This window comes from Lutra lutra, chromosome 12, assembly GCF_902655055.1.
Source record: "Lutra lutra chromosome 12, mLutLut1.2, whole genome shotgun sequence".
NCBI lineage: Eukaryota > Metazoa > Chordata > Mammalia > Carnivora > Mustelidae > Lutra > Lutra lutra.
In genome coordinates, this window is record NC_062289.1 from 87,821,002 (window position 1) to 87,833,318 (window position 12,317).

Sequence of the window (12,317 nt, forward strand, 5' to 3'; positions counted from 1 at the left end):
CACCTATTGTTTGCAAGTGTCTGTGAATGAGATGGGGGAGGTTCTCACCTTACCTTCCTCCAAAGTCTGTGTCCCATGGGCTAGGTCACCTAAACTCCCCTCAGGGGGCAAGATGCTGTAGCTATCCCACTCCCCAGGGGTGCTTTGGGGAAGCAGGCTCTGAGCTGCCTAATTAATTCCGTGCTGGGAGGAGAACCAGCTCCAGGTTGGTGTCTGGGCACTGCTCAAACCTGCTGTGTGATCCTGGCAGTTTCTTACCCTCTCTGGTCCTCAGTCTTCCCCTGTTTCATGATCCCATTTGGCTCTGAAATGGGTCTTGCTAGCCCCTCACCACTCCCCTCTCCCAGAATAGTGGAAGGAGAAGAGAAAGCTGCCCTCGAGTGCTCTCAGATCTTCCTTTGGGCAGTCTCTGGATCATAATCATTCATTCAAGCATTTATTGAGCACCTATTGGGTTCCAGGCCCTGGGACTGGGCAGCTGGAATGTGAAGACGACTACGATTCAAGCAGGCGACCCACAGACACCTCACTCCAAGCCTGGCTTCCTGCATGGGGTCAGGAGACCTCCCGGGGTCCCAGATGGGCCTAGCCGAGGATTTGGGGCATCCCGGGGACTCGCGTGTCAGCGCCGGCGGCGCTTCGGGGGCCCGGTCTGTCTCCTCCCCTTCCTCCTTCTCCGCCCCCTCCACCGCCCCTCCCCGGAGCGCGGCTGCGGCCGCCTCCCACCCGCGGGATCCCGGCTTCCAGAGCCGGCGCGTGCGTCCGTCGGTCGGCGGGGCAGTTTGTCCGCGCGCGGAAAGCCCAGCGCCCCGGCGTGCGGTGGCTGCGGGGCCTGGAAGGGAAAGGGCGCGGAGGCGGGACCGCGGTTCCCTCCCACTCCGGGGGGAGCCCAGGAGGCGGCGGTGCTGAATCGGCGGCGGAGCAGGAGGCAGCACAGCGGAGAAGGCGGTGAGAGCGCGGGGTGCTTAGGGACCCCACCCCCGGATCCTGCAGGGGGCCGGCGCGCGCAGGGGGAAGGTCTTGGCTGGGGAAGGGGGACTGGTACTCCCAGGGCGGGAGGCAGCGACGTTCCAGCTCCCGGCTTCGCCTGCTCGGTGACGCGACCCCCGAGGGGCCCTGGGCCGCGCCTGCAGCGCCGCATCCTCGCACATCCCCGCGCATATCCGCGCATCCCCGTGCACCCTGCATCCCGGCCGGGCGCGGGCCCCGGGGGAGGGGAGCGCTCGGGGAGCTGAGGAGGGGGCGCCGCAGGCGAGGAGCCCCGGAAAATCGCGCCCCCGGCCCCAGTCCTCAGTTCAGGCCTGCCCCAAGGGAACATGGGCGGCGACCCCCTTAGGCCCCCCTCGCCGGCCCCCCCATCGGTTCCCCATTGTTCTCAGCCGATCCCTCTCCCGGGAAGGGGGAGGGGGTGCTGCGCTCTCCTCTTAAAGGGCCCTCTCCCCTTCTTGTCTCCCGGCAGGTCGCGAGCACGAGTGGGGTGGGGCGTGCCCACGGGCCCCCGCCCCCCTCGTCCCCCCCCCGCCCAGCTCTGGAGCTGCAGCCCGGCCGGCGGGCCAGGGGTACGCGGCGCACCCTCCCCCGTGCGTTCTTCAGCCACCCAGGCCTACCAGGACGCCGTGTGGAGAAGGAACCAGGGGGACTGTGACGCCCCCCTTCAGCAGGAGCCGTCGGAGGGGCGGACCCAAGACCAGGCGAGCAGCCCCACTGGAGCCAGGCGCAGGGTCTGGGACGCAGTTGAGAGCGCAGAGGGCCGGCTGGGCGCCGCAGAGGCAGCAGCAGGCTGGCCCGGGCCTCCTGGGTGACAGGCCTTGCGTGGCCGGCTGGGAAGAAGTGACCAGAGACCAGCAGGGAAGAGACTGGACCTAGAGCAGGGGCGGCTGCCTCACTCCCTTTCCTGAGCGGAGGGAGCCAAGGAATCTAGAGCAGCGTTTCCCCCATCACAAAAAAAGACACTTGCTTTCCGGAGCAGCACCTTTATGAGACAGCGCTGGGGGAAGGGGTCCTTGGAGCCTGGAGCAGCACCCTGCACGCCTTTCACTGAGGCCTCTGGGCCTCAGAGAGGACCCCGAGGTAGAAAGGAGACCAGTTGGCTCTTGCTACCCACCCTGGGGAGAGAGGAAGTTCCCTGCCTGTCCCCAGGCCCAGGAGGAGGTGGGCCTGTCCTAGGGGGGTCCTGGCCCCTGAGGCTGCAGCAGCGGCCATGTCCAGGCCAGGCCAAGGTGTGATGCTGCCAGGGAGCGGGCTGGGGTTCCCACCGCAGAACGTGGCCCGGGTGGTGGTGTGGGAGTGGCTAAATGAGCACAGCCGCTGGCGGCCTTACACGGCCACCGTGTGCCACCACATCGAGAATGTGCTCAAGGAGGACGCCCGAGGTTCCGTGGTCCTGGGGCAGGTGGACGCCCAGCTGGTGCCCTACATCATTGACCTGCAGTCCATGCACCAGTTTCGCCAGGACACAGGTGAGCAGACTTGCCCCCGCCCCTCCCCACCTCGCCCCTCCCCACCCCTCCTGCCAGGCTGAGACTGAGCCCTCACCTGCCCACACCAATGTCACCACCCTTCATGGTGGGATGCTGGAATCCCCACAGCATCCCTGAGTCGGGGAGACAGGGACTGCAGGAAGGCTGGTCTGCTGATCCGAAAAAGGGACAGCCTAGCCTTGTCCAGCAGAAGACTTGGGCTCCAGTCCGGCCCTTGTATAAGTTGTAGGGCCTTGGGCAAGTCACATCAGGTCTCTTAGCCTCAGCTTCCTTATCTGTAAAATCGGGGAATCAGTGTCTCTCACTGCTGTGGGACAATTAAATAAAATTGTGCTCACTGAGCACAGGACCTAGAAAAGCCTTAGCACCCAGGAAGAGAGCTTTCCAAGCACTTCCTCATTTGATTCTTTTCCAGCAGTCACAGACACGAAGTCTTATGATCATGTAATTATTACAGTCATTATTAGTCCCATTCTACAGATTAAAAAACTGAGTCTCGCAGAAACTGAGTGATTTAAACTCAGAGCAGAGATTTAAGCCCAGGCAATTGAATTCCAGAGCCAGTGCTCTTGACTGGTTTCCTGCACTGGTTCCACGTGTTGGCGGTATTGGGACAGTGTTTGGGGAGGGGGGGAGGTGGTGGCGGTGCTGATGGTGGGGGTGGTGTGGCAATGATGGGGATAGTGTTGGTGGTGTTGCCAATGGTAGTGTTGACCGTGGAATTGGTGGTGGTGTCATTGATGGTTGTGTCGGGAGTTGTCTTGGGCGGCATTGTGATGGGGCAGTAATGATGGAGAGAGTGAGGTTGGTGGCAGTCTTGGCGGCTGTGTGATAGGTAGATGATGGTGATAAAGATGGTGAGGTCCACGCTCAGCATTCTTGTTCTGGAAACGTGCCATCCCTGTGGAGATCTCTCTGAGTCATTGTGGCTTGGTGGTCTCTGACAAGCTTGGTAGGCAGTGGGGGACAGTGAGTGCCTGCCTCAAGGAAGCTGCCACAGAATCCTTGGCATGTTCGGCCCCAAGGACCAGTGATGGAGGTTTGGGGGGAGTCCCTGTTAATCCCTGGTTGGTAGAACTGCGCATAACAGCCTTGGAAGTAGTAGGACACTTTCCTGTTCTCTAGAGCCATCTAGGATGGTTGCCATCAACTACATGTGGCTATTCAAATTCACATCGATTAAAATTGAACTTTAAAATTCAGTCCCACAGTCCCCCACTCCCATTTCAAGTGCTTAACAGCCACACATGTCTCATGGCTACCATATTGGACACCATAGATTCAGAACATTGCCATTACCACAGAAAGTTCTAGTGGATAGCTATACTCTAGGACATTGCTTGGTGTTTACAGAGTGATCACCAAGTATAGAAGCACAGATGAATTCATAATACATGGTTTTAGTTCATCTGTTGCCATAACTCCAGGCACTGACGGCAGTCACTGGTGGTACCAGGCATCCATTCATACTATCATACAGTCATTTATTGATCTCGCTGTGTGGCAGACCCTGTGCTAAGCACTAGGGAAAAAATGCATGGAGCAAGACAGAGAGTGCTGAGTAGAGGTTCACTGGAGGACCTACACTAGAGGACTTATGCTGGACGTCCCAGGGAGCAAGCAAACACAAAATGCACAGATAATCAGTTGCGGGCCTGAGAACATGAAATAATCCTGGGGGAAGGGTGGTGATGGAAGGTTAAGCTGAGGAAGTGATGTTTGAACAGGAATCTGAAGAATGAGGGAAGGGAGCAGTGTTCCAGGCAGAGGGAACAGCCAGTGCAAAGGCCCTGTGGTAGGAAGGAGCAGCATACATTCAAATCCACTGTGTGTAGAGTGCGGTGAATGAGAAGGTGGTGCAAGATGGGGTTGGAGCACAGCCTGGACAGCCATGAAAAGGGCTTTGAATTTTCTCCAGACAGTAGAGAAAATGGCCATTGAACCCTCCTGCCCATTCTTCCACGGAGGCACTGAGTCCCTGATAGAGAACTGAGAAATGCTAGGCATCCCCTGCCCTATTCACCCTGTTTATCCCCAAACCCTCTCTGGTGCAGGGCAGCGGTTAGACATCAGGAGGAGGTGGGTTTTTCTCTTTGGTTTGATGTTTGGCTTCTGCAGGTTCAGTACTAGCACTGGGTGTGGAAATTTTCCATGGTCTGGGTTGGAGGGTGACCCTGAGTGGCCGGGATAGCCACCTCCCCACCCCCAAGGCTCTCAAGTTGACCGCTCGGTGTCTGATCCCCTCTTCCGGGCCCCTTTTCTATACGCAGCACACCCACTTGGGCCCCTAGCTACCCAGACTGCCTCCATTCCCCACTTCGGCAGTCCCTTTACTCTCTTGGTGGCACCCCTTTAATGGTTCAACCTCACTGAATCTCTCAGAAGTTCAGCTTCATTTACTTCCCTGCACCTCCTCCCCAGAGCTGCTCACCCACACCTGCCCCCTGTTTACCGGAAAAGGGAAAAAAACCACTTACCCCTCAACAGGCTGCTGGGAGGCTGCCAAGACCCCCCAGTGAGGGAGGAAGGCCTGGAAATCTATGGGGTGGAGGGTGGGGCACCTTGGTTGGGGAAAACTGTTGGAGGGAGGGGCTCAATGCCTCCCCACCAGACCCGTTATCATGTGCCCCCTGCTCCTCCCAGAAGTAAGACAATGGCAAGAAAGGACATCTTGTTCTCACTGGTAATGGTCCGGGGAGACCCTCAAGCTGGTGTCCTTAGCTCTCCTTGCCTCAGTGTCCACATTTATGAAATGAGCAAGAGTATCACCTTGCTAGCAGGGTTGTTGGGTAATGGAGAGAACCAAGCCTGTTTGTTATTTTATCTCACAAACATTGATCACCCACCATGAGCCTATCATGTACTAAACACTACAGATGAGCAAAAAATGGGTAGGAAAGGCTCAATCTTGAAGACTATGATTTTGTCTCGTTTTCTTTCTGTCAAACACACACACACACACACACAGAACCATATAAAGTTAGGAAACCGAAAGCTCTCACATATATACTGAAATGAACACAGCTCCTATCTAGATTTTCTAATTGCAAAATTCTTGATAAGTTCACTGAAGCTAAATTTGAACTTGGTTTGGGAGGAGGTAGCATGGAGCCCCAGCTTTGCTAGTACCCTAACGCTAGAACTGAGCTGACAGACTTTCTGATTAGGTCAGATAGTAACTATCTTCGCCTTTGTGGGCCATACGGTCCCTGTTGTAAGTGCTCACATCTGCTGTTGTGGTACAAAACCAGCCATAGATGGGAAGTGAGTGAACAACTGGGCTGTGTTCTAATAAAACGAGTTGTGGACGCTGAAATTTGAATTTGTAGGATTTTCACAAGTCATGAAATAGTCTTTGTTTTCCAACTATTTAAAAATATGAAAACCACTCTCAGCTCATGAACTGTGCAAAGGCTGGCCGGGGGAGGATTTGGCCAGCAGGCTCCAGTTCACTGACCCCTGCTCTCTCGTGTTCTTGACCTGCCCCTGGGGTAACACAGGGGCACCCCCCCTCGCTCCCCACACCCGCAAGACACAGCATATACCGAACTCCACATCTCGTGGTGGGTGCCGCGGTACACACGCGTGTGCCTACAAACACACAGCACCAACCCACTTGGATGCCACTGACGCAGGAATGCCCTGTGTGTGTGTGTGTGTGTGTGTGTGTGTGTGTGTGTGTCGTGCAGCCAGCGGAAGGAAGCCCGGGTGTCAGGCTCGGCCCACAGGAGAGAGGCCAGGCCGGGTCCCATGGGGGCTTCTGTTTGTTCAGCCGGTGCCTGCTCACCTCTTCCCTGCTGGGCTGTTTTCATCACTCCCCATGGGAGGTGAGGTTCTCTTTGAAGCTCTGCAGGTCCACAGTGCAGGGGGAAGGCTGTGACCCTGGGCCACGTGATGTTAGATCCCTCACATTGGGGTCCCAGGCACAGGCCTGAGAGGGAGAACCAGGGTAGGCAAGGGATAAGGCAGAGGTGTGTCCTCTGCAGTACCATGATCTTCTCGCTGTTTCCCTCACACTTTCCTCATTCTTCCTTGGTCTTGAGCTGCCCCTACCATGGGCAAATCAAGAGTCACGAATGGGAAATGCAGGTCAATGGGTTTGCCCAGGTGGGCGCAGCAAGTGGGGGCAGAGGTGTCTCCAAGGGTCACGGCGGTCTTGGGGACAGGGGCTGGCTCCCACTAGCGATGGGGAACCGCTATCTGCCTCCCTTGTGAGGCCACAACTTCCCTGAAGGTCATTGTCCTCCACCCTGCCATTGGGGTGGTGGCTTCTGAGGGCCTCACCCAGACCCCGGATTTTCCATGTGCTCCCCACAGCTGAACAGCGATGTGACTTAGCCACCTCCCAGGCAACTCCCACATTCCTCCCTGAACTCACATGGTTGGGATGGGATGGGCCACCTTTCTGACAGATTGGTGTCTCCCATTCTCCTCTCCCTTGCTAGGGGGACTTATGGCAGCCTTCTTCTCATTCTGAGGATGGGACAGCTGAGGCTGGGGAGGTCAGGCTGGGGACCATCCAGAGCTGCTGTCCCGAGGCTTGAAGCTTGGCTGCACCAGCACTTCCAGACCATAGGGCTGGAGCAATAGGGGCGGCTGGTTTCAGTTTCCTGAGCCTACATCATTCACTCTCCGGGGAGCTTGGGCTCCTCTCAGCCCTGGTCACTGCCCTTATGGGAATGTCCTGTCTGAGGACATGCTTAGGCTGTTGGAAACCAGAGGGGCCACCCAGAGAGGGGAGCGGCCATCACCAGGGAAAGCACTGCCAGAATTTAAACTCCTGGGCAAGCCATTGTTACAGATGGAGAGACTGGGGCCAGAGAGAGTGAGTGACTTGCCCACAGTCACACAGCCATTCAGCCCCAAGCTGGAATCCAGGCCCCTCAGACAGGTCTCGGGGATGGAGAACAAGGGCTGAGAGGGTCCCCTCCCCTTTCTCCCTTGAGAGCTCTGTTGGGACTTCTTGTCAGGGTCCAGTCCAAGGCAGGAGTGACCTGGGCAACGCCAGAGGCCTCCGGGACCAGCTCCCTAGTTACAGGACCCCTGGACCCTCTCCCAGCCGAGCTGGGAGACTCCAGCAGCTGGGCTTGACAGCAGAGGCAAGGAGGACGCTGTGTGTTTGGGCGGGGAGTGGGGGCAGGGAGGGGTCCATCCCATGGTGGCAGCAGGTCCAATGAATGGAAATCCATTCACACAGTTGTCTCCCAGCACTACCTGCTACAAGGCCTCCATTTCCACCACCACAGACCGCCCTTTTAGCCTCCAGGTGCTTTTCTGGCTCCAGGAGACTCTTCTGATAACATAAACTCATTTTCACTTTTATCTAACAGTTCAGTGGTGCCTGGTCAGTGACAGGCTCTGGGCTGGGTCCTGGGGACACCGAGAGAGGGACAGGACCCTTGCCAGAGTGATTTCAGAGTCTGGTGAAGGCCAAGGCAGATCGATAGCATGGGAACCGCACTTGAACCCTCTGACTCAGACACGGAGCTGAATTCAGCTTGGTCCTCTGCTGGCTGTGTGACGGTGAGCACACCCCCTAACTTCTGGTAGCCTCCGTTCCTGCCTTGGTAAAGGGACAATGACAACAGTCCCTCCCGAGAGGGCTGTCATGAGGATTAAATGAGATAATATAGGTAAAAGCACAAAGAATATTACTTTGCCCATAGTTATCCCTCATGCTCAAGTAGGAAAAGGATTGAAACGCTCCATAGACGAGGTGCAGGTTGCCTTCTGCCGGGTAATGTGGGCAGCATAAGCCTGGGGACTCTGAGAGGGAGGACTTCCTTGAGGACCAGACCTCCACGAGTGGGTATGGTTTGAGGAACACTTACAAGTGGCAGAAGCAGCATCATCGAGGTCCTGGAGGAGATCTCAGGCCCAGGTGGAAGAAGGAGGTTGTGACATAAGAGGGGAGGGAGTAAGGGAGGCCTCTTGGGTCTCACTGGGTGTCACAGGGCTGCCAGCTGCTGCCCGTTAGCAGGCGGGCCCCGGGGGACCCAGCGCCGTGCTGCAGGACCAGCCTCGTTAATCACGGACCCTTGGAAGCCAGAGCTGATGCAGGCTGGGGGTGGGGGTCTGACGCAGGCACATCCTTACAATCCACTGGGCTCTCCCCGCCCAGCCAGTAGGCATCACCCCATTTTCCACACAGCAAAACCGAGGCTCAGAGGGTGGGGAGCCTGAGCTAGGAGAAGGGGGGTGGGACATTCAGATTCAGGTCTTTGGACCCCCTCCCCTTGCAAGGCCTGGCAGCCCCAGCACCTTGGACAGCACTGCCAGCGCCCTGCCCATGCCTGTCGGTTGGTGGGGGGGGGGGGGCGGGGGCTTGGGGGGGTCCTGGGTCAGATCCTCTTCATACCCAGCTTCTTCCCTCTCCTCTCCTGTCCCTGCCCCTCCTTTCCCCCCCTGCATCCTTCCCTGCCTTCTCCCATCCCCCCAGCTTCCTCCTTCAGAGGGAGCTATGGAGTCTAACCCAGAGGGGATGAGGCTATGGCAGGGGAGGGGATGGGGCCTGATGGGCCAAGGATGTGGGGCTGTTCCTCACCTCGGGGCCCTACGAGCGACCAGGTTGGGGACTCAGTCCCCTCGGGATCCTGTGCGGCTGTGTTCTTGCTCTGCCTCCCTGGCTAAGCTCCTCTCCCTCTCTGGGCTCCTCCCACTGGGGCTCTGGGGCTGATCCAGGGGGCCACCTCCACCTGCCCAGGCTGTAGTAGCAGGCTGGTGATGGGGTACGGGAGGGAGTCTGGCACCCGGCCCTGGAGCTGAGTGCCCTGAAATGCGGAACAAAGGACAAGGCAATCAAAGCAGGCAGTGCTGGCGGCCAGGCCGGTCCTGCCAGCAACCGCAGCACAGCCACCGCTCCTCCTGATGACAGGCCAGGCCTGCCACTGCGGGGGCCTTTGTCCCCTCTCCTTCCAGCCGCAAGCAGAACACACAAGAGGAAGCACATCGTTTACCTGAAACCACACCATTATGGGGCTCTCCTTGTAGAGCGGCTCCTCTCTCCTAGAGAACGAGGGTTCATTCATGCCAAGGTGTTAGTTACCTGACACTGAGGAAGAAAGAGAAGGGACTTGAGCTCAAGATCTACCTCGATTTCTAGGGGATTGGGGCCAAATCCCTTCTTTTCCTGGGACCCAGTTCCCCCATCTTGACAGGGGCAGAAAACTCCAAAGCCCCTAGAGCCCGGGAAGCTCACAGAAGTGTGTGCAGTGGCTGGGAAGGCAAAGGTTCTCAGTTGTTGTTCTCTAGTGTTTGGTACACAGTAGGTGCTCCATTAATGCTCAGACCCATGACTGTGGTGATCGTGGCTCAGTTTCTGGGAACGGTTGCCAAGGAGGCCAGCCCCCATGGCCACATCTTTGGATATTTGGGGATTTTTGAAATCCAGACTTGAGTGAATCTCCCCCAATTTTTAAATGCTGGTCATTCTTAAAAATGTAAATAGCACGCAGACCAAAACACACTCTCATCCACCACTAACTTGCAATCTCCAAGCTAGTCATTTGTAGCTTCAGTCAGGTGCCCTCACATGTATTTGGTCCTTTCTTCCTTCTCAGCGAGCATTTTCCAAGTGCCTGTCCCTGTGTTCCCGGCTCTCAGGGGACGCTAAGGTGGCTGAAAGCCAGCCCAGCTTTTGGGAGGCTCCCAGGCTGGAGCGAACACAGCCTCAATATTTGAGTGAGCTATGTACTTCAACGGGGTACCGCAGGTGCAAGGTGCTATGGGAGCCCCAGGAACAGTGTGGTTCTCCCTAGGGGAGGCAGAGAAAATCCCAAGAGGATAGCACTGGAGCTGAGCCAGGAAAACCAGGAAGATTGTTTGGGAACTCGGCAGGGAGGAAAGTGGGGTAGGTGACTGGAGCATCGGAGGCAGTGGTGTGTGCAGATTCACAGAGGCACAGGTATGCACGATGTGTTCAGAAAATAACTAGAAGTTTGGTGTGGTTAGAGTGTCAGGCTTCACAGCTTGCGAGGGGTCTCAGAGATGAGCTGAAGAGCTTCGACTGATTCCGAAGGGCACTAGGGAGCCACTGATGTGTGTTGAGCAGGGAAGTGATGTGGTCAGACCAGTTTGGTTCTGGTTGCCACGTGAGAACACACTGCAGGGCACAGAGGCTGGAAGCTGGGACCCGGGGCAGAGGCTACCACAGAAGCTGAAGCCAGCCCTGATGGTGGCTGGGACCGGGGAAGTGGCGGTGGAAGTGGGTAGAAGTTCAGATCCGTCTAGGTTACATCCGGGTTTCATAACGTAGTAGCTGTGTGACCTGGGGCAAGTTGCTTCACCTCTCTGTGCTGCAGCATCTGTACAATGCAACGATTAATAACGGAACGGTTCTGAAGGGCATTGTGTGGACTGAGAGTTGGCCAAGTGGAGCACTTAGAACAGACCCTGCCACACAGTAGCTCCTCGGCGGGGGCATTTACTACTGTGATGATGTCTATTTCAGAGATGAGGAAGGAGATGCTCAGAGAAGTCGGGTCAGCTGCCCAGGGCCACACAGCGCTCCAGGAGCTGGAGGCTGTCTGTTCCTTCTATTCCCCACCCCCTTATCTCCACCTGTAGCTCTTGCTGTTGTGCAAAGGGGCTGAACCCAAGTGTGCTAGAAGCCAGGTGACCAAGGAGCCCCCACACGGCCCATAAAATGGGCACAGGCAGCTGCCAGCAGCCAGAGGGACACAGGTCTTTGGAAACCCACATGAAGGTGGCAGCCTCCCCCAGTGCCCTGGCAGTCCCCCTCCCCCAGCCTTCCTTGCCCCTCCCCTCTCCTCTCCGTGGCCCTGGCCTGGCTGCCGGCCGACCCTGGGGAGCCTGGGCCAGCTTCAAACGTGCAGAAACCACTAATGGGCCACGGCTCTGCATGACGAGTCCCCTGGGAGCATTTGAAGGCAAACAGAATGCTGCGGGATTATTGATCCCGAGGCGTGGGGTCGGGGAGAGGCACCCTGGGGCCAGAGGCTGTGGTTCAGATCCCAGCCGGGCCCCTGCCCCAGCCACCCCAACTCATCTTCTCAAGGAGCCTGACTCTCCCCATCTTCCAAATGGGGCTAAAATCCATCGGGCCAATGCGGAGAGGGGGTGGCGTGTGGAGCTGACACAGACAGAGCATTCCAGCAATCAGGATGGTTGTACCGTTACTGTCAGGACGGTTGTACCGTTACTGTTGCTGCTGCTTCAGGGGGCGCTGGTCGTGCGGACGGTCAGTGGGGGATAAAGGAGAGGAACTCTATTCTCGAAGGCCAACTAGCAGGCTGAAGCCTCAACCGTGTGCCTTGCCCAACCTCCGTGCCTCAGTTTCCTCCTCCAGGAAATGGGCAGTAGAGCAGACAGTAAAGGGAACAGCGATGGGAGCCAGGCAGCCGGGTATGGGGTCTGGCGAGACCACTTCCTCGCACATAACCTCAGGCATCTTCCTAAACCTCTCTGTGCCTCCGTTTCGTCGCCCCTACCATGGGGGTAATGATATTCCTACCTCATCGGGGTGTCACGAGGATTATGTGAGTTGACATGAACCCAGGCCATAGATGTGTGTCCTCTGACTGGGAACTGTTGGTGTTATGATTACATCTAGGTTTGTGGAGGAGTCAATGAGGTCCCTCACTGGGGCCCAACATCTCGGGGGCACTCAACTCACACTCAACCCACTGCCCAGCCTCCAGTCACTGGCCTGCAGCAGGATACCTCCCACCTGACAGGAAGTCCCATGACTGCCTCCCACGGGGCCTTCCTTCCCATTGGGGTCTGGGTGTCCCCAAACTGAGTTCACTTCCCTGCAGGAAGCTGCCCCCAGAGGGAGGGGTGTCCTGCTGGGCCTCGGGACTGGCTCAGTCTAGGTAG

General features: G+C 57.3%; 1 protein-coding gene across 1 annotated transcript in view; it reads left to right on the forward strand.

Annotated features, from left to right (window-relative positions):
- The first annotated feature begins 719 nt into the window (after window positions 1–719).
- DTX1 (deltex E3 ubiquitin ligase 1) overlaps window positions 720–12,317 on the forward strand; it is a 33,987-nt gene continuing 22,389 nt past the window's right edge. The window contains exons 1-2 of the mRNA XM_047697547.1: window positions 720–948; window positions 1,460–2,459. Coding sequence (XP_047553503.1) covers window positions 2,201–2,459 — 259 coding nt within the window. The 5' untranslated portion in view covers window positions 720–948; window positions 1,460–2,200. The remainder of the gene's footprint in view (window positions 949–1,459; window positions 2,460–12,317) is intronic.